The 23,264-nt window shown below is 42.3% G+C and overlaps 1 protein-coding gene across 4 annotated transcripts in view; it reads right to left on the bottom strand.

Annotated features, from left to right (window-relative positions):
• si:dkey-100n23.5 (cyclic AMP receptor-like protein A) overlaps window positions 1-23,264 on the bottom strand; it is a 247,467-nt gene that overhangs the window by 211,012 nt on the left and 13,191 nt on the right. For 2 of the 4 annotated variants that reach the window (XM_041210606.1, XM_041210607.1), the window contains exon 3: window positions 21,844-21,903. In XM_041210606.1, coding sequence (XP_041066540.1) covers window positions 21,844-21,903 — 60 coding nt within the window. The remainder of the gene's footprint in view (window positions 1-21,843; window positions 21,904-23,264) is intronic. The other 2 variants (XM_041210608.1, XM_041210605.1) reach the window with 1 other exon arrangement.

Here is a 23,264-nt window from a genome sequence, read left to right as displayed (position 1 = left end):
AAATTCAAAAACACAGCGTTAGTTTTCAAATAAACGTCCACTTCTACCTCACCACCACCTCTCTCAAATCCTCTGCCTTTGCTAAATTATCATACTATTTGTCTGACATCCAGCAACGGATGGGCAGAAATTTCCTTCAATTAAATATAGGGAAGACTGACACCATTGCTTTCGATCCCTGCCACAAACTGTTCCCTCGCTACCAACTCCTACCCCCTCTGTGACAACTGTCTGCGGCTGAATCAGGCTGTTTGCAACCTTGGTGTCAGATTTGATCCTCAAATGAGCTTCCCACCACATATTCGCCCCATCACTGAGACTGTCTATTTCCACCTTTGAAACATCACCTCACACCACACCTGCCTCAGCTCATCTGCTGCCGAAGCCTTCACCCATGCCTTTGTTACCCCTAGACTTGACTATTCCAAAATACTCCTGGCTGTCCTCCCACATTCTATCCTTGGTAAACTTGCGATCATCCAAAACTTTGCTCCACATGACCTGACTTGCATAAGTCTCATTCATCCATCACCAATATGCCCACTGGCCTAGAAATGCCTCAATTTTAAAATTCTCATCTTTGTTTACAGATCCCTCCATCACCCCTCCTGCCCCTACAATCTCCTACAGCCCCAAAATGCCCAAGACATATCAGTGCTCATCTAATCTGGCCTCTTCAGCAACTGATTTTAATCGCTCCACTATCAACATCCTGAGAGTTATTATTGGTGCCGGGTGGCTTCTTTCTGTCTCATAAGACGTTGACCATTGACTAGAAATAGAACTAAACCAGCCATATAAACACTGACTAAATGAGCAGGTCAGAGGCTGTGAGTTCTGTGGCAAGTAACTCACTTCCTTACTCCCCAAAGCCACCATCTACAAGGCACAAGTCAGGAGTGTGATGGAACACTCTCCACTTGCCTGGTGAGTGCAGTTCCAACAACACTCAAGAAACTCACCATCATCCAGAACATAGCAGCCCACTTGATTAGCACCCCAACCAGCACCTTCAACATTTATTCCCTCCACCACTGATACACAGAAGCAGCAGTGTGTACCACCTACAAGATGCACTGCAACATTGCACCAAGAATTCTTTGAGAGCACCTTCCAAACTCGCAACCTCTACCAAGGACAAGGGCAGTAGACGCTTGGGAACACAACCATCTGCACATTCCCCTACAAGTCACAGACCATCCTGACTTGTAACTATACTTCCATTCCTTCACTGTTGCTGGGTCGAAATCCTGGAATACCTTCCTAACAGGACTTTGAGTGTACCTACCCCAGGTGGACTGCAGTGGTTCAAGAAGGCAGCTCATCTCCACCTTCTCAAATGCAATTAAGGATGGACAACAAATGTCAACGACGCTCACATCCCATGAAAGAATCCAAAATAATTGATGACTGGGCCTTCAATTGTCTACGCCCTAAATTCTGGAATTCTCTTCCTGCACCTCTCTATCTCTTTCCTCCTCCAAGACACTCCTTAAAGCCAAACTTTCTGTCCATCTGCACTTATATCATCTAAAGTGGCTTGTTGTCAAAATTCTGTTGAAGGGTCATTAGGACTCGAAACGTCAACTCTTTTCTTCTCCACCGATGCTGCCAGACCTGCTGAGTTTTTCCAAGTAATTCTGTTTTTGTTTTCCTTTATGATGCTACTGTGAAGTGCCTCAGACATTTTATTACATTAAAGATACTATAAAATATAAGTTGTAGTTGTTAACATGCATCAACAGTGGGGCTCACTGGACAATGATCAGAAGCGGGAACTTTGGCCAACTTTTCCTTCCCTAACCTCTGGGTGATAAAGTCAACTGTGGTGTTCTTTTAGCTCCCCCAGCTGAACAGTTACTTCAGCACAAATCAGAAACTGAACCTGGGAGACTCATAGTTCATATAAATGAGCATGGCTGCTATAACATTTTAGTAACATAAGTAAGGTAAGTCACTTTTGTTAATGAATATAGAGAGAATTATTTTACCACAGTCCAATTTTCACAACTCCTTAAATGGCCTTGGTATGGTTTATATTTTTGGGCACATGTACCCAGATTCATTCTATGCTTAATTCATTCTATTAATTTAACTTATCAGTGTGAATAAAAGGAAATAGACATTCATTTTTACTTCCTGAGAAAAAAAATTATAAGGATTGTGACCTTTTGCCAATGCTGGAATTTGGCAAGATCTTTGGCTGCAACCTTCCATCTCCCCCGCTGGCCAACCTACTTTTAATTACATAATTGAAGGTAATTGTTGGCAATAATGTCAAATGTCCAAAAATACCCCAAACTTCAAATCTACAGCAATTGCAGGTTTTTTTAATACATGTTTAAATTCACCCTTCCTTTCCACTACCCTTATGTGCGAACGATAGCACTAATTTCTTACCACCTGCTGCTGTGTACAATAAGCAATAATGAGAAAAGGCTTGGAACAATTTAACTCACTGGCAGCCAGAAACAATAACTTGCACTTATAAAGTACCTTTAAATGTAGGCCCCAACATTTACAGAGAAGGGAGAAAAAAGACTAATGAAAGGAATGAAGGAACACACATGGGGCCAAAATTGGAGCGTTGGGAGCTCTATCCTCAAGGTTGGTGCTTTCAGAAGGTTTTTAAGAGGTGGTCAGAGAAGTGGAGCGATAGAGTTTAGAGACCAAGTTTTAGAGAGTGGGGCCCACGTGTCTGGAGGCCATGAAACAATGGCTGGGTGAAGGGAGGACCTGTTGCACAAAAGCCCAAGATGTAAGGGCTACAGCAGGTTAGAGGGGCAAAGTGGGGTGAGCCGATGGAGAGATTTGAAGATATGGCAAGAATATTAAATTCAATATACTGGGGAAAGAGCCAGTGGATCAAAGATGGGGACTTCAGAGAAGAGGGATTTAGTACAAGATAATGGTTGACTGGATTTTGAACTTTGGAGTTTATGAAGGATAGAAACCCAGGCATAGGAACATTGTGAAATCCAGAGGTAGGCGAAGCATGGATGACAGTTATGGTAGTATGGACATGGAAGTAAGCATTCCTAGTGATAGCTCAGCTCTGGTTTGAAAAGGAATGTCAAGGTTCTGCTAGAGCACATGATACGGGAAGAGTTTATGATGATGGCAAAATATGATGGCTTTAGTCTTCCTGAGGTTCATTTGGAGAGAATATGAACTCATCCATGACATTGTATCAGTCAAGCAGTCAGACAGTACAAATTTCAGACGAGACATCCTTTCTGCAGTAAGGCTGGTGGAGTTTGGAAAATAATAGTGAAACTATGCAAAGGCAATCCCTTGGAGGAAGGTTTTGTAGCCAATCATATCAAACTCTCTAGCAAAGCCTAAAAGGAGAATACGTCACAATCATTGTACTAGAATGTTATTCAAGGCTTTGGCATAGTGGTATAATATTGTGAACAGGACAGAAATTGTACTGAAGGAATTGAAAAAGACTTATAGGGGAGATGACCATACATTTAAGATCCTTAGAGAGGAAAGAGGAGTTAGAGATAGATCATTGGGCAGCACTGATGGGCTTTTTTTTAAGAAGGCGATTACCACAGTTTTGTAAGGAACACGGATATTGCCTGAACAATGAAGCCATTAGAAACATCAGCTAGTATTAAGGCTTGGAACCATAGTTAAGTGGTCAAGACTTCAATGAGGAGGCGATCAAGGGAACAGGAGATAGGTCTCATTGATGAGATGAGGCTAGAGGGTGAGGCCATTTGGGCCTGTGGAAGTTTGAGGGAAATGGAGGACAACTCTGCAGAATGGAATCAGATGCAGAATAGGTGGAAGGTGGGCTGGGAGAGGCAAAAACAAGAGGAAGGTAACAGAGGTAGCTGTATAGATGGCATCAGTTTTGGTGACGAAGAAATTCTTGTGTTCTTGAATTTTAGATTGGATGTGAAGAAAAGGGTTTTGAAAAACAGTTCATCATAGTGTCCCATTGACACAGGACCTCAAAGAAATCCCAAACTCTCGCCAGAAATCCCGTAACCCCTACTGGAACACACTCCACGTGCAACAAACTGCGACAGCCCCACCTCTCAATGGCGCACCTCCAGGTAACTGTCTTGAGTGGTGAAGTCCCAGGTTTCAACTTTCGCTGAAAATATGGACAACCCTCAACCACTTGAGGATGGGCCAGTTAAGATGTGAAAAAGATGTCAAAAAGATAGAGTTTAGGGCATTCTACCTGAATGTGCGCAGCATTCACAATAAGGTAGACGACTAAAGGCACAAATAAAGGCAAATGGGTATGATATAGTTGCCATTACGGAAACATGGCTGCATGTTGACCAAGACCGGGAACTGAATATTCAAGGGTATTTGACGTTTAGGAAGGACAGACAAGAAGGGAAAGGAGGTGGAGTTGCATTAACAATAAGGGATAGGATCAGTGCATCAGTAAGGGAGGATCTCAGATCGCAAGAAGAATGTGTTTGAGTGGAGCTAAGAAACAGCAAAGGACAGCAGACTTTGGTTGGAGTTGTTTATCGGCCACCAAACAGTGGTGGTAATGTGGGGCATGGTATTAATCAGGAGATGAGAGAAGAATGTAGCATGGGCCAGACATTAACATGGATGACTTCAATCTGCATATAAACTGGGTAAACCAGTTCAGCACTAAAAGCTGCGGAAGACGAATTTCTGGGGTGTGTTAGGGATAGTCTTCTTGAGCAGGAACTCATAGTTCATATAAATGAGCATGGCTGCTATAACATTTTAGTAACAAGTAAAGTAAGTCACTTTTGTTAATGAATATAGAGAGAATTATTTTACCACAGTCCAATTTTCACAACTCCTTAAATGGCCTTGGTATGGTTTATATTTTTGGGCACATGTACCCAGATTCATTCTATGCTTAATTCATTCTATTAATTTAACTTATCAGTGTGAATAAAAGGAAATAGACATTCATTTTTACCTCCTGAGAAAAAAATTTATAAGGATTGTGACCTTTTGCCAATGCTGGAATTTGGTAAGATCTTTGGCTGCAACCTTCCATCTCCCCCACTGGCCAACCCACTTTTAATTACATAATTGAAGGTAATTGTTGGCAATAATGTCAAATGTCCAAAAATACCCCAAACTTCAAATCTGCAGCAATTGCAGGCCACATAGGAGGTTTTTCTAAAACATGTTTAAAGTCACCCTTCCTTTCCACTACCCTTATGTGCGAGCGATGGCACTAATTTCTTACCACCTGCTGCTGTGTACAGTAAGCAATAATGAGCCAACAAGAGGACAGACTATTTTAGACCTAGTGTTATGTAATGAAAAAAGGGCTAATTAACAATCTTGTTGTAAAAGAACCTTTAGGGATGAGTGACCACAATATGATGGAATTTTACATTATGTTTGAAAGTGAAGTAGCTCACTCTGAAGCAAGGGTTTTAAGGTTGAATAAAGGAAATCATAAAGGCATAAGGGAAAAATTGGTTGGGAAAATACATTAAAAGGTATAATTGTACATAGGCAACAGACAGTCTTCAAAGAACTATTGCATAGCTTACAGCTCCTATACATTCCTTTCAAGGTGCAAAAACCCAAAAAATAGTCAGTCAACTGTAGCTGACAAAGGAAGTTAAGTATTGTATAAGATTAAAAGAAAAGGCTTATAAAGTTGCCAGAAGTAATAGTAAACCTGAGGATTGGGAGGTTTTTAGAACACAGCAAAGGAAGACCAAGAAACTGGTAAAGAAAGGGAGAATAGAATATGAATGCAATCTAGCAAAAAACATAAAAACAGACTGTAAAAGCTTCTATAGGTATGTACAAAGGAAACGTTTGGCTAAGACAAATGTGAGTCCATCACAGGCAGAGTCAAGAGAATTCATAATGGGGAATAGAGAAATGGCAGAGAAGCTTAATGATTACTTTATGTCTGTTTTCACTGAGGAAGATACAGGAAATCTCCCAGATTTAGAGATCCAAGGGATGGGGAGAACGAGGAGTCGAAGGGCATTAGTTTAAGTAAGAATGTTGTATTAGAGAAATTAATGGGACTAAAAGTTGATAAGCCCCTGGGACCTGATATTCTGCAACCCAGAATGTTGAAAGAGGTTGCTATAGAGATAGTGGATGCACTGGTGATCATTTTCCAAAATTCTATAGATTCTGGAATGGTTCCTGAAGATTGGAAGGAGCAAATGTCACAGCACTATTTAAGGGAGGAAGGGAGAAAACAGGGGGCTACAGGTCTGTTAGCCTTACACTGGAGTACAGAAAATGCAGGAATCTATTATAAAGGATACTTGGATAATCATGATCTGATTGGGTATAGTCAGCATGGATTTGTGAATGGGAAATCACGTTTGATGAACTTGTTGGAGTTTTTTGAGGATGTTACTAAAAACTGGATGAAGGAGAGTCAATGGACGTATTATACTTGGATTTTCAGAAGGCTTTTGATAAAGTACCCCACAGGAGGTTGATTAGTAAAATAAAAGTACATAGAATAGGAGGCAATATACTAACATGAATTAAGGATTGGCCAACAGGCAGAAAACAGAGAGTAGGAATAAACAGGTCATTCTCGCGTTGGTAGACTGTCACTAGTGGCGTACTACAAGGATCAGTACTTGGGCCCCAACTGTTCACAATATATATCAATGATTTTGATGTGGGGGCCAAATGTAATATTTCCAAGTTCGTGGATGATACAAAGGTAGGCAGGAATGTGTGTTGTCAGGAAGATGTTAGGCAGCTGCAGGAGAATTTGGACAGACTTAGTGAGTGGGCAAGAACATGGCAGATGGAATATAATGTGGAAAAATGTGAGGTTATCCATTTTGGTAGAAGGAGCAGATGTGCAGAGCATTTCCTAAATGGTAAGAGATTAGAAAGTGTAGAGGACCTGGGTGTCTTTGTCCATAAGTCACTGAAAGCTAACATGCAGGTGGAGCAGGCAGTTAGGAAGGCTAAAACAAAAACAAAAACAGAATTACCTGGAAAAACTCAGCAGGTCTGGCAGCATCGGCGGAGAAGAAAAGAGTTGACGTTTCGAGTCCTCATGACCCTTTGACAGAACTTGAGTTCGAGTCCAAGAAAGAGTTGAAATATAAGCTGGTTTAAGGTGTGTGTGTGGGGGGCAGAGAGAGAGAGAGAGAGAGAAGTGGAGTGGGGGTGTGGTTGTAGGGACAAACAAGCAGTGATAGAAGCAGATCATCAAAAGATGTCAACAACAATAGAACAAAAGAATACATAGGTGTTAAAGTTGGTGATATTATCTAAACGAATGTGCTAATTAAGAATGGATGGCAGGGCACTCAAGGTATAGCTCTAGTGGGGGTGGGGAGAGCATAATAGATTTAAAAAAAAAAAATTTTAAATAATGGAAATAGGTGGGAAAAGGAAAATCTATATAATTTATTGGAAAAAAAAGGAAGGGGGAAACAGAAAGGGGGTGGGGATGGGGGAGGGAGCTCACGACCTAAAGTTGTTGAATTCAATATTCAGTCCGGAAGTGCCTAGTCGGAAGATGAGGTGTTGTTCCTCCAGTTTACGTTGGGCTTCACTGGAACAATGCAGCAAGCCAAGGACAGACATGTGGGCAAGAGAGCAGGGTGGAATGTTAAAATGGCAAGCGACAAGGAGGTTTGGGTCATTCTTGCGGACAGACCGTAGGTGTTCTGCAAAGCGGTCGCCCAGTTTACGTTTGGTCTCTCCAATGTAGAGGAGACCACATTGGGAGCAACGAATGCAGTAGACTAAGTTGGGGGAAATGCAAGTGAAATGCTGCTTCACTTGAAAGGAGTGTTTGGGTCCTTGGACAGTGAGGAGAGAGGAAGTGAAGGGGCAGGTGTTGCATCTTTTGCGTGGGCATGGGGTGGTGCCATAGGAGGGGTTTGAGGAGAAGGGGGTGATGGAGGAGTGGACCAGGGTGTCCCGGAGGGAGCGATCCCTACGGAATGCCGATAAAGGGGGTGAAGGGAAGATGTGTTTGGTGGTGGCATCATGCTGGAGTTGGCGGAAATGTGGGAGGATGATCCTTTGAATGCGGAGGCTGGTGGGGTGATAAGTGAGGACAAGGGGGACCCTATCATGTTTCTGGGAGGGAGGAGAAGGCGTGAGGGCGGATGCGCGGGAGATGGGCCGGACACAGTTGAGGGCCCTGTCAACGACCGTGGGTGGAAAACCTCGGTTAAGGAAGAAGGAGGACATGTCAGAGGAACTGTTTTTGAAGGTGGCATCATCGGAACAGATGCGACGGAGGCGAAGGAACTGAGAGAATGGGATGGAGTCCTTACAGGAAGCGGGGTGTGAGGAGCTGTAGTCGAGGTAGCTGTGGGAGTCGGTGGGTTTGTAATGGATATTGGTGGACAGTCTATCACCAGAGATTGAGACAGAGAGGTCAAGGAAGGGAAGGGAAGTGTCAGAGATGGACCACGTGAAAATGATGGAGGGGTGGAGATTGGAAGCAAAATTAATAAATTTTTCCAAGTCCCGACGAGAGCATGAAGCGGCACCGAAGTAATCATCGATGTACCGGAGAAAGAGTTGTGGAAGGGGGCCGGAGTAGGACTGGAATAAGGAATGTTCCACATACCCCATAAAGAGACAAGCATAGCTGGGGCCCATGCGGGTACCCATAGCCACAACTTTTATTTGGAGGAAGTGAGAGGAGTTGAAGGAGAAATTGTTCAGCGTGAGAACAGGTTCAGCCAGACGGAGGAGAGTAGTGGTGGATGGGGATTGTTCGGGCCTCTGTTCGAGGAAGAAGCTAAGGGCCCTCAGACCATCCTGGTGGGGGATGGAGGTGTAGAGGGATTGGACGTCCATGGTGAAGAGGAAGCGGTTGGAGCCAGGGAACTGGAAATTGTTGATGTGACGTAAGGTGTCAGAGGAATCACGGATGTAGATGGGAAGGGACTGGACAAGGGGAGAGAGAAGGAAGTCAAGATAACGAGAAATGAGTTCTGTGGGGCAGGAGCAAGCTGAGACGATCGGTCTACCGGGGCAGTTCTGTTGAGGATTTTGGGCAGGAGATAGAAGCGGACCGTCCAAGGTTGGGCGACTATCAGGTTGGAAGCTGTGGGAGGGAGATCCCCAGAAGAGATGAGGTCAGTGACAGTCCTGGAAACAATGGCTTGGTGTTCAGTGGTGGGGTCATGGTCCAGGGAGAGGTAGGAGGAAGTGTCTGCGAGTTGATGCTCAGCCTCCGCGAGGTAGAGTCAGGGGTTAGGAAGGCTAATGGAATGTTACCCTTTATCGCAAGAGGATTTGAGTACAGGAGTGAAGTCTTGTATAGAAGCTTTGTTAGAGCGCAGCTGTGTGCAGTTTTGTTTATCTTACCTCAGAAAGGATATTATTGCCATTGAGGGAGCGCAACAAAGGTTCACCAGACTTGTTCCGGGGATGTGGGACTGTCTTATGAAGAGAGATTTTAGGGAAACTGGGCCTGTATTCTCTAGAGTTTCGAAGAATGAAAGGTGATCTCATTGCAACCTACAAAATACTTAAAGAAATAGACAGGGTAGAAGCAGGTAAGATGATTCCCCTGGTTGGGGAGTCTAGAACCAGGGGACGCAATTTCAAAATAATGGGGAAGCCACGTAGGACCGAGATGAAGAGAAATTTTGTTACTCAGAGGGTTGTGAATCTTTGGAATTCTCTACCCCAGGGGGCTGGGGAAACTCAGTCATCAAGTATGTTTCAATGATAGATTTCTGATTAACAATAACGTAAAGGGTTATGGGAATACTGTGGGTAAAGGGCATTGAAGCCACAATCGTATTGAATGGCGGAGCAGGCTCGACAGGCTGAATGGCCTTCTCTTGTTCCTATACGGCCACTTACTCTGCAACTGAAACATGAGGAACAGCTCAAATTGTGCTTGTGGCCATCAGAGCACCACCTACATAATGAACTGCCCTGAGAGATCCATTCCCAGTGGCATCACAATCATTCACACTGTGTCAGCTGAAGCCATTGAATGGATTGTTAGCCTCGATACAGAATTATAATGGCTTCCCCACCTATATGAATAATAAAAACAGGTGAAAAGGGAGTGAGACATGTTAGATCAGGTATGTAAATTTTTCTTTGTTTTTAAAAAACCTGGGGGGGGTGGGGTTGGTTGGTGGTAGTGCGGAGGAAGGTGGGGTGACAAGGACCAGTGGAGAAAAGCTGATTTGAACTTGCAAGCGTGAATGAGAGTGAATAAGAGATCAACTGAGTTAAAGTTGTTCTTTCCCCACACTGCCAAAGGCAGCTGGTAAGGGAAATAAGGCAATGGTGTTGACAGCGGCCAAGGATTTGGAAGCAGGGACAATATGAGAAAGTTAGGTGGAGCGGATGGGTGTGGGTGGGATAGTTTATGTCGGGGTGGCCAAATTGCGGCTGCGAGCCACGTGCAGCTCTTTGATACGTAAAAATGCAGTTCATTCCTTGTGCTGTGAAACCCATTAAATCGCACATTGGAGGGAAGTAAACAGCCAGGTGCAGTCTCGGCCACAAACAGCTTTGTAGAGAGAGAACTGGAAAGCAGGCTGTTGCGAGATTTCTTCTGTTGTTTCCCGTAGGTCTTACGTAGGTCTGCGTGACCCTCGCTGCCATTTTCTCTGGCTACCTAATTCACCCTCTCATTGATGACCCTCCAACTTGTGGCCTCTATTTAGAAATGAAGGAAACAGTTTAATACAGAACAGGAATGTAAGAACTTACTGTATTGAGACACAGGTACTCCAATTCAAATTTTTTGTTCAGTAGGCAGTTACAACTTTTTTCAGGTAAAATCAATTTTTTTTTTTTAAAAAGCATCTGGCTGAGTTTCCACATTGAAAGAGCAAAGCTGCCAAAGTCAGTTAAGCAGTGAGCGTGTGCTAACTCTGATATGTGTCTGTGAAGCAGATTTGTTTTTGCCACAGTCTGAATTGTGTGTGAAAGAAGCCTAGAATATAAGAGAGGAATATAAATTAGGAAGAACCTGAAGTTTTCCTCACAGAAGTATGTACAATAGTAATTAAAATGTGTCTGTAAAGGTTATCCATGTCTTGTGGCTCTCAAATTCCTGAAGATTATGAAGGCAAGGGAGGAGGTTGAAATCAAATGCTCAATGTACAGGTGAAGGGAGGAGATCTTGGTGAGGGTTGATGAGGCTTGGGCGGGCAGTACATGACAAGGATTGTAAGAAATAAATGGGAAGGATGGAAGAAGCCGAGTTGCGCAAAAGGAAGAAAAGGTGACACAGAAGTTGCGGAGAGGCAAAGATGGATTTGGAAACAAGAGCATGTCACTATTGTAGCAGTTTGGGCAAAGCAAATAAATGGAACATGCAGACAGGTAGAGAGGTTTCCTCCTATCACACTTGAACCAGGTTAATGTCAGCACATTAACAGATTCATCTCCAATGATGTCATAAACAACAGATATCTTGGGCAAGTTCAAATTCCCAAAACAGAAAATTATAATGCTTTATTTCTATATTATTGTACATGTGCAATATTTCGCAACTGCTGACATGGTTCTGGACCAAAAGCCTATAAACTGGGAAAAGAGCAACAACTGTCAATTATATTCTGAATATATAAAGGTATGGGGCATATCCAGCACAGAACACTTCTTTCATTCTTATTTTATTTAATTTTGATGCTGGTGCCTATTGTGCCAAAGGGTTAAAGATGCCAAGGGAAATTCAATCCATTATTTGTAAATAGCTGCACAAGTGGTACAGCACTGGTCCATCTCCAGCAGTAGCTAGAATTATATAATGATACATAAAGTGACTAAAGTCTAGATTTATCAAGTTGTTCAATTTTAACTAAAGCATGTTGTGTAACTTATCAAAAACAGAAAATGCAAAAACTTCGGACAGTATCCAAAAAAAACGATGGCATAGAAATACTTCATTCTAACAAAGGGTCGAAATCTTCACATGCTGACAGACTTATGTGTATTTCCTTCATTGACAGTTTTTAATGTAGAAGTTTGTAAAGTAGAACAGTTCTTTATATCAGTGAGCGTTGAACCGTTTTTCTCAATATCAAGAACTTTGTTTAAATCATGTGAACATGGGACTGCTAGAGCAGTATTATGGTTTATGGAAGGGTTATAAGATTAACCACGGGTAAATGTAAGAGCAAAACTGGTTCACCAAAACTTGATTTAGGATTTTATTTCCTTAGATTTATGTTTTGTCTGCATACAAAAGGGCCAGAGCCACTGGGTCAAATGTCCTTTTCCCAATCCTTTATTTGTTAAGGACATGGTGAGTAAGAATTCAAAATCACCTAGGCCTCACATTGCCAAGGTCAAAATGTTCGATGCTCACCTCACCCTCCATCAGCCAATTCCCACTCCAAGTTAAAATTGGACCTACAATTTTACCTGACAAGTTATAGAAGAAATATCTCCCACTTGGGTATTAAACAAATCATAATTTATACTGTGAGGATGCAATGTATTCTTGGGGACGCTGTGGCTGTGGCATAGTGGTATTCTCAATGGACTGATATTCCAATGCTCTGGAGACTTGGATTCGAATCCCACCATGGCAGAGGGTGAAATTTGAATCCAATAAAAATCTGGAATTAAAAGTCTTGTGAAAACCATTGCTGATTGTCGTAAAAACCCATCTGGCACACTAATGTCCCTTAGGGAAGGAAATCTACCGTTTTTACCTGGTCTGGCCTGCAAGTGACTCCAGACCCACAGCAAGGTGGGTTGAATCTTAAATGCTGTCTGAACAAGCCCATATCCCATGAACAAATATAAAATCTAAAACCTGAACTTATATCAGATGGACCAAGCTTGTTTCATGGTGCATTCCATTGCACGGTGGGCAGGTCACCTGCAACATTGCCAATGTTTTCAAGAATTGCTAATAATTTTTCAAAACTATTGCATTCAGGAATCTAGTAAACAAAGCATTTGTTCAGCTAAGGGAATTAATACTGAAAGAATATTGTAGGCACAGAAGGTAATTTTTTTACAATTAGACCAATTTGTAAAATAAATGAAGTAACACAAATGCAATGACGAAAGAAAATTTCTCATCCAGGCAACATTTTTTTTAATTTTTCACAAAATCATACAGAACATGCTCTTGGAAATACCTAACAATGGGTAAACTAAAAAGGTTGCAATATATGTCAAACATAAAGGGTGTCTTCATAATTTTAAGAATTTCAAATTTTATTTTGTTTATCATCAGGACACCCTATGCCCACCAGCACTGCCCAATACTCAAAATCACATCCAGTAAGTTCCCAAACAACTTAACATATGCTAAACATAAATTCAAACATGTTTTCAAAATTGATTTATTGATGTCAGGAGCCCATTTGTCAAATGCAATAGAATTACATGAACATATTTTTAAAAAAACCTTTTCTTCAGTGAACAAATCCTCAATTAAAGGCTGTTGATATGTAGTTTAAAATGTCATAACTGAAAACATAAATAAACTTATGCTTTGAAATGGCTGTGTTAAAACGTGTTTGCTATTCTGGAAACACAGGAGCCCTTTATAAGAAGTAGTTGTTTGAAAACTGAATTTAAACAGAATTTAAACATTTAAAGTATTTAAGCATTTAAACGGAACTCGAAAATTATTCCCCCCCCCCCCCCCCCCCCCCCCAAAGAACAGCTTGGTTCCTATTAACATATTTAATGGTCATGTCAGATGGTTTTGCAATATAACCCAGGTATCCCACAAAACAACATTTTCATAGATTTGAGACAGGGAGCTGAATTTTTGGGGCCCTTCGAAGGCTGGAACAAAGGAAGGGGCCCAGGAAAACTTGATGAAGCAGCTGAAGATGATTGGGCCTAGAACAGGCCCAATTGTCTAGGCTTAATCGTCCAGGTGCCATGTCGATTTCAAGGCGCCAATCCTGGCATCTCAGTGTCTACCAAGACCCTCTACAAGGATCCTAGCGACTGTGGTGGTCTGCTGCACTCGCCATAACATGACTCTCCATAGAAGTGTGGATCTTGAGGTGCAGCACGGAGGGAGCACAGGTCAGGAATCCTGTTCACTCTCTAAATTCAGGTCAATTAAGATTGTTTAAAAGCTCATTAAGAGCTTTTGACACCTCCATTCCCACTGCCACTAGCTCTATGTGGACAGGAAATCAATCAACGGCTCACCCCTATGAAAGTCTGAGCTTTAATCAGTTTCTCACTGGTTTCTGACCAAAAAAAACCAAACCCGGCTCCTGTTTCCCCCAACCCACCTCCCAACCCCCACCCTGCCCCCTAACCCCTACCTCCACCTCTGTGGTGAAAATTCAGCCCACAGAATCTCTGTAAACAAGAGCCTAATTAGCAACACAAAGGTGAGTTATGCAAAATTTATTCAATGACAAGCAAAAGAACAGCAATCAATTTATGCAATTAGTGAAGTATTTACACCTAGGTACATTCATTTGTAAAAACAGGTGTTTTGCACTTTGTATCACTTATTAAACCTCTGGGAATTTTGTTAAATGATTGGATTCCAATCCACAGGATGCAATGCACTAGATTTCCACCACAATGCATTCTTATTTTTTTTTCATTCACTCATCAGATGTGAGCTTCCCTGGCTGGACCAGCATTTATTGCCCATCCCAAATTGTCCTTGAAAAGGTGGTGGTGAGCTGCCTTCTTGAACCTCTGCAATCCATGGGGTGTAGGTACACCCCCACAGTGCTATTAGGGAGGGAGTTCCAGGATTTTGACCCAGTGACAGTGAAGGATATTTCCAAGTCAGAATGGTGTGTGCCTTGGAGGGGAGCTTCTAGTGTTGGCGTTCTGCTGCCTTGTCCTTCTAGATGGTAGTGGTTGTGGGTTTGGAAGGTGCTGTCTAAGGAGTCTTGGTGAGTTCCTGCAGTGCATCTTGTAGATGGTACACACTGCTGCCACTGTGCGTTGGTGGTGAAGGGAGCGAATGTTTGTGGATGCGGTTCCAATCAAGCAGGCGGCTTTGTCCTGGATGGTGTCAAGCTTCTTGAGCATTGTTGGAGCTGTACTCATCCAGGCAAGTGCAGAGTATTCTACCACATTCCTGACTTGTGCCTTGTAGATGGACAGGCTTTGGGGAGTCAGGAGATGAGTCACTCACCGCAGGATTCCAAGCCTCTGACTTGCTCTTGTAAGCCACAATATTTACATGGCTGGTCCAGTTCAGTTTCTGGTCAATGATAACCCCCAGGTTGTTGATGGTGGGGGATTCAGTGATGGCAATGCTATTGAATGTCAAGGGGCGATGGTTAGATTCTCTCTGGTTGGAAATGGTCATTGCCTGGCACTTGTGTGGTAGGAATGTTACTAGCTACTTGTCAGCCCAAGCCTGGATATTGTCCAGGTCTTACTGCATTTGAACATGGACTGCTTCAGTATCTGAGGAGTCACAAAAGGTGCTGAACATTGTGCAATCATCAGTGAACATCCCCACTTCTGACCTTATAACGGAAGGAAGGTCATTGATGAAGCAGCTGAAAATGGTTGGGCCTAGGACACTAACCTGAGGAACTCCTGCAGTGATGTCCTGGAACTGAAATGATTAACCTCTAACAACCACAAACATCTTCCCTTGTGCTAGGCATGACTTTAACAGTGGAGTTTTCCCCCTGATTTTCATTGACTCCAGTTTTGCTAGAGGCTCCTTGATGCCACACATGATAAAATGCTGCCTTGATGTCAAGGGTAGTCATTCTCGCCTCGCCTCGGGAGTTCAGCTCTTTTGTTCATGTTTGAACCAAGGCTGTAACGAGGTCAGGAGCTAAGTGACCCTGGCAGAACCCAAACTGAGCATCAGTGAGCAGGTTATTACTGAGCAAGTGCCACTTGATAGCACTGTGGATGGCCCCTTCCATCACTTCACTGATGATCGGAAGTAGACTGATGGGGCAGTAATTGGCCAGGTTGGATTTGCCCTGCTTTTTGTGTACAGGACATACTTGGACAATTTTACACATTGCAGGGTAGAAGCCAGTGTTGTAGCTGTACTGAAACAACTTGGCTAGGGGCACGGCAAGTTCTGGAGCACAAGTCTTTGGTACTATTGCCGGAATATTGTCAGGGCCCATGGTCTTTGCAGTGTCCAGCGTCTTCAGCCGTTTCTTGATAACACGTCGTATGAATCGAATTGGCTGAAGACTGGTATCTATAATGCTGGGGATCTCCGGAGGAGCCTGAGATGGATCATCCTCTCGGCACTTCTGGCTGAAGATTGTTGCAAATGCTTCAGCTTTATCTTTTGCTCTGATCATTGAGGATGGGAACATTTGTGAAGCCTCCTCCTCCAGTGAGTTGTTTGATTGTCCACCACCAACTGGATGTGGCGGGACTGCAGAGCTTAGGTCTGATCTATTGGTTGTGGGAACGCTTAGCTCTGTCTATCACTTGCTGCTTATGCTGTTTGGCATGTAAATAGTCCTGTGTTATAGCTTCAGCAGGTTGATACCTCATTCTTAAGTATACCTGGTGCTGCTCCTGGCATGCCCTCCTGCACTCTTCATTGCACCAGCGTTGATGCCCTGGCTTGATGGTGATGGTAGAGTGGGTGATATGCCAGGCAATGAGGTTACAAATTGTGGTTGAGTATTCTACTGCTGCTGCAGATGGTCCACAGCGCCTCATGGATGTCCAGTCTTGCTAGATCTGTTCGACATCTATCCCATTTAGCATGGTGGTAGTGCCACACAAGATGGAGGGTATCCTCAATGTGAAGTCGGGACTTCGTCTCCACAGGACTGTGCAGTGGTCATTCCTACCGATGCTGTCATGGACAGATGCATCTGCGGCAGGCAGGTTGGTGAGGATAAGGTCAAGTATGTTTTTCTCTCTTGTTGGTTCCCTCCCCACCTGCCACAGACCCAGTCTAGCAGCTATGTCCTTTAGGACTCGGCCAACTCAGTCAGTAGTTGAGCTACCAAGCCAATCTTGGCGATGGACACTGAAGTCCCCTACCCAGAGTACTCCCCTATCCAGACTACTTTATGTACCCTTGCCACCCTCACTGCTTCTTCCAAGAGGTGTTCAATATGGAGGAGTACTGATTCATCAGGTGAGGAGCGGGAAGTGCTAATCAGCAGGAGGTTTCCTTGCCCTTTTTTGACCTGATGCCATGAGACTTCATGGGGTCCAAAGCTGATGTTGAGGACTCCCAGGGCAACTTCCTCCTAACTGTATACCACTATGCTGCCACCTCTGCTGGGTCTGCCAGGACATACCCAGGAATGGTGATGGTGCTGACTGATGCATCTGTGGCAGGCAGATTGGTGAGTATGGGCTCAAGTATATTTTCCCAATTTTAGCAAATTACTAAAACTTGTTAATCCTGGGCACTTATTTTCTCACATATAAAATCCCTTAATGTTACCAAGCCATTAGTTTTCTAATACACACACACACATGCTCAGACAGATCCAAATGATGGAAGAGGGGCTTAGGTCTGGTAGCATTTGAGTAGAGGGCAAGGTACTAGCAAATTGAGGGGGACAGAGTTGGGGGAGGGTGATGTTGAGTTGTGGCCTGGAAACACTTGATGGTTTTGTAGAATAGAAAAGCAGCAGAGTGGCAGCTAAAAGACCCAGTTAGAGAACACAAGCTGGAGACCAAGCACAAAAGGTTTAGTGTTTTAGGAATATTTATATGCCTACAGCTGTGCTCTGACTAGTGGTTAATTGTTATTGGATTCCCTGGCAGCTCCCATTGTGCTGGATGCATTCTATCCAGAGCCTTGTGTTGATATGTGCTTAGGCAGCAAAGTAGCATATCAGGACTTAGGGCTGCCAGAGACAGCTTTCTTTGTCAAAATACATAAGAATGCAATGTGTTGGAAAGCATACACATTTCACCCAGGGAGTATTTGTCCAATTGTTTAGCACAATTTCCAGGGATTGGGGCAGCCCTTTTTAAAAAAAATATTATGTCCAGCATGGGGGGAATCTGTTTGTCACCTGATAAAGCTCATGGTCATAATGTTCATGAGTCTTGAAAACTTGTTCATGGGGAAGTTGTTGAAATGATTCCAAAAAGGAGTGGACGAATTTCAACTTTACAACATGGACCATAAACTAGAAGTGTGGATGGAAATAAAAATTGTGAATTCTGTTCCTCTACCTTACTTGCCTCCTCTTTAAACACGTTGGGACATGGCACTAATTAATAGGTTGTCCTGTGTTATTTTTTAAAAAGTTGAAGCATTTTGCAACTCAAGGATTATATTACTAGTCACTTGTCATGTAGCTCATTTCTAAATAACATCATTATTAGTTTTTGGCTAATACAGTATTCCTCCGTGGACAGAAAAACATGGAGAATATTGTGGGCAGCTCCATATAGCATGAATCTTCATCTTGGTGGGCGGGCGCGACTGGCAGGCCTGGGATCAGCCGGGAAATGGACTGCTGGCTGTGATCAGCCCCCGGCCGCGATTTCACACTGGCTGGCCAATTAACGGGCAGCCAGCATGAAGCAAGCGCTGAAAAGCTCAGTGCTGCCAGGGTGCAGACGGGAAGAGGGCAGGCAATGACGTCAACGCAGGCGCGGGCAAGCACTGAGAGAAGGCTCCCTGAAGGCAGAGAAAACTATGGAATAAAGTTTTGAAAATCAGAAAAAAAGTATCCAAGCATCACAATCAGGCACCTGAACATATAGTTGATGAAAATGCTGCCCACAGATTTTTATTTTTATTTTATTTAATAACGGAAACCTCATCCTGCCCTTGGATGAGGTTTGATGAAAAATGCAAAGTCCGCCTGGTGGATTCGCCCGTCTGCTAACTGTAAGGTTGGATGGGCCATAAAAAAATCAGAGACATTTGCACCATTAATGGGCTTAATTGCCCTCTTAATTGTTGGCCGGCATGCTTCTGACTTTTGTGCATGCCTGCCGAGCAAAATATTGCGCAAGCACGGGATGACATCAGGACGTTTGTCCGATGTCTTCTCGCACTATTTTACGCCTGATTGGGTCAGCCGCGCACCCACGAGGTGTAAAAGTTTGCCCATAGTCTCTGGTGCGAAATACTTGGATTGTGCTGTGGTGCACATCATATATGAGGTTGAAAGTTTCAGTTTACTGTTGACATGAGTTATCTTATGAAAACTAATTTCTACTGTGGACACAAGTGCAAGAGTAAATCTGACAGGAGCTATTCAGATTTGGAAACCATTTTGATGCTATATTCTAAGATACTTATGCACCATACATGACAATTTGATGACTTAAACAAAAAAAAATCAATCAGTACTATTGTAAATCCTGATGCAAACTAAGTCTTAGTCATATAGGGAATATAGAATTTTTCAACAAGGCAGAAAGACGTAATAACACACAAGTGAATGAGGAAATCATGACCGAGTTATCAAGCTGTTTGTTTTGAGTCAACAAATTCTGCATTCCAGAGTTACAGATGCAATGGAATTAAATTTTCACTGAAGCTATTACTCCTCACACAGCATTTTCCAAACCCACAACCAGAACCACCTAGAAGGACAAGGGCAGCAGACACATGGGAACACCACCACCTGCAAGTTCCCCTCCAAGCCACTCACCATCCTGACTTGGAAATATATCACCATTATTTCACTGTCGCTGGGTCAAAATCCTGGAACACCCTCCCTTAACAGCGCTGTGGGTGTACCTACACCACATGGACTGCAGCGGTTCAAGAAGGCAGCTCACCACCACCATCTCAAGGGCAACTAGGGATGGGCAATAAATGCTGGCCCAGCCAGCACCCACACCCTATGAACGAATATATTAAAAAGAAAGCAAAACTCTTTCGTTTACCATAATCAAAAAGGAAGCTTTTGGAAGGTTAGAGGGGAATTTCCCCCGGTTTTTTTTTCTGAAACTGTCTTTTGCTTCTGCCTCTGCCAAGAGATTGCAGCATGTGGAAGTGGGTGGTGGAAGGGAGGTAGTTAATGGTAGGCTGCACCATATCTGAATAGGATAGGCTAGATATGCCAGATGGTCTTTTCTTGTGTTTATTTTCATGTTCATATTTCACAAAGCAGAGTTAAAAATTAAATTCCGCAACTCTCTAATGGTTTGGGCTTACTGATGTGCTACAAAGTGCATGAAGTGGCAGGAATTAACTTAACACTCACAATTCTTCAAAAGATAATCTCTGAACTAAAGATAGACCATCAGGAGAGGTTCCAATGAAAATTCTTCTCCACAGGGAGATAAAACATTTCCATAAATACGCTACAACCTTAATGAGAGGCAATGCATCACAGTACCTTTCTTATCTTCTATCCTTCTTCATTGTTTTTTTCCCCCACTTTCTCCTGAAAATATTCAGCACTTAATGGAGTGTATATATCACACGTTGTGCTGAACATCCTTCAGTACCTCATTAAAGTAGTGATCATTCAATGTGCAAGTCCTCCTAGAGTTTTGGCAGGCCATTTAAAACACAAATTGGGATTGCATTGGAACTTTGCTCACCTTTATGGCTCAACTCAGGCTTAAGCAGCTGAACGTTCTTTAAATTAAAAACACAATTTTCAGGCTTCAAAAATGATAACATTTGTGGTCCAAATTAACATATTGTAGTTACATTTTTGCACAGTAAACAGACCAATATTTATTGCTAAAGCAACAAAACTGTAACTCTGGTACCTAACAACATCAATAAGGGAACAATATTTTGGCAAGGAACAATACTTTTCCATTCAGAATTGTAAATCATTCAACTCACCCAACTATTAGGTAACACAAAGGATGCACTCTAGGTGTCATAAGTACTTCCTGTACCACATTCCCTGTCCTCACTTTGTTGGTAACAGAGTAGTTTCTGACACAGAGCAATGCCAGCAGAGATCTGCTTTCAAATTAACAAGTCTTTGACCAACATAACCTTGTTTAATGTTTTTATTATATAGTGACATCAGGGGAAATTAGGGTGGAGGGAATAAACTAAGCCCGCTGATCACTAAAATTGACAGAGCTTAGGTTTAGCTCTCAGTGACAGTATAACTTCAAACGTAAGGACTAATTCTGTTTCTCCACCAATAACTCCTTTAAGTTAATTTATCCAGCGTCAACACTACTTATTAAAGAAAATAGAACATAAGAAGTTTGTGTTGAAATAAACCTAAGTGCTTTATAATAGCTTGCATGTGCTGAAACAAAATTGTCAAGTCAGTTTTAAACCTTTGTTTCATGCAATCTTGAAGATACAAAACTGTTCACTGCTACAGCTGTTAAAAGAAGCTTAAGGTAAATATTATGTTACACACATGGGAATACTCAGCAGTTCTGGCAACATCTGAGTAGAGGGAAACAGAATTAATGTTTGAGGTCAATGACCTTTTGTCTGAAAGTTCATCGACCTGAAACATTAACTGTTTCTCTCTCCTCAGATACTACCAAATCTGCTGAGTATTTACAGAATTTTCTGTTTTTAATTTCAGATTTCCAGCATCCACAGTATTTTGCTTTTGTGTTACACAAGTGGGGTTTTACACAGGCTTCAGTTTGACCACTGACACACAAATCTTCTAGTTGAATAAGCAATGATATTTTATGCCTGCAGCATTTTGCATATGAAGTGTATACAAACTACAACAAAAATGGATGTTACTTCAAACAGGAAACCACTATTTGTGCCACATCAACTATCATGATTTGTGTCAGCAAATCTTAGTGTCAGCAAAATGGAATAGATAGCTAGTGAATTAACTAAATGCTCATTCTATTAATATGACTACTCCGAGGTAGATAAATATATTTTCTCCTCAGCGAACTTGCTATCTTTCTCATTAAGAGGTATCCAACGCAGGACCAATGATCAATATGGGTAAAAGCCTAAAGGCATTTCAACACTTAGAAACTGGTTATGTGAGTACACTTCTCAATTATTGCACCATGTTTTAAATTTTATATAATTACCTTACCTGGGCCAAAGAGTTGTACTTTCGGAATAACCATATCACAAGAAGCATAAAGGAACTACATGGAAACAATACCATCATTAGTATACATTCTCCACAAGCATTAATAAAATTAACACTGATCTATTGCTTCCCAAGGGTTCACCCAAGTTTGTGGCTGAGTGATACAGGTGTATGTATGAAAAATTCAGGGGTATATATAATAAATGTAGCGGGAGACTGCCCAACAAGATAGGAAACAAACACTTATCAAGTAAATGGGAGTCCCTCGAACCAGAGAAAGATTGGAAGTGGTTTATCCCAGCAATCAGTTTGGGGCCACTTTTGTTTTTAGTAGAGGAATCATTTGGACCAAGATCTGGGGAATACAACTTTAAAATTGCAAAGAGGTATGACAAAAAGTGAGCAGGAGTGTAAAAAAGCTCAGGAAGATATAAATAGATTAGTGGAATAGGCAGATAGATGGAACATTTCTAGGTGCAAATTAATGTGGATAAGAGTGCAGGAATATCTTTTGGGAGAAAGAATATGGAATGAGAGTGTACATTTATCTGAAAGACACTGAAGGTTGTGGATGAACAGAGAGATCCTATGTTTCAAATGCATAATTCCCTGAAGGTGGGAGTATAGATATATAATTCATAACAAGTGCAACAGGATTTACAAAGTACAAGAGTGAAGATGTAATAATAAACTTACACAAATCATAGTTTAGGGCATTGTTTACGATTTTGGGTGATCATTATTTGCAGCCAAATAAAGCCACAGAGTGTACAACTTATACTAACCAGGAAAATGGCGATAATGGGGAAATATAGTTTACGAGATGGGAGACAACAACTATTTCTACTGGAGATCAGAGCTAGAGGAGATTTAGTGGATTTTTAAAAGAACTTATGAAAGGTATTGACAGAGTGAATTGGAAGAGAATGTTTTCTCTGGTTGAGAAATCATTGACTAAGAACCATCAATTTAAAATCCATTCAGAAAGTAAATAGAAAGGTAAAACTGGACAATAATTTGAGAGAGGAAGCTGAAGTGATATGGGGAAGCAGGCAGGCACTAGGTTAGTATGTACTGGATTGCTCTAATGAAGAGCCAGCCCAGACACAATCACTTCCTTCTTTGCTTTAAACATCACGATCCTATGAAAATACAGTGCATTATCACCAAGCCTACTAATTTCTACAACATTCACACATGAATGCTTCCAGCAGGGGCAGCATTCAGGAGGAGGTATCCCAGCAGATTTCCCTATCCACAGAGAGGTGGGGATTCTAATCATATGAACACACAGTACTGGTGCCCAATTGAGGTCAGCTGGATTCTGCCAGGGCCAGTCCTGACCTAATTATAGCCTTGCTCCAAACATGTACAATAGAGCTGAACTCAAGAGGCACAAGTGACTGCCTACGAGAA

The sequence above is a fragment of the Carcharodon carcharias genome, chromosome 18, assembly GCF_017639515.1.
Source record: "Carcharodon carcharias isolate sCarCar2 chromosome 18, sCarCar2.pri, whole genome shotgun sequence".
Lineage (NCBI taxonomy): Eukaryota > Metazoa > Chordata > Chondrichthyes > Lamniformes > Lamnidae > Carcharodon > Carcharodon carcharias.
This window is presented reverse-complemented; position numbering and strand designations above follow the sequence as displayed.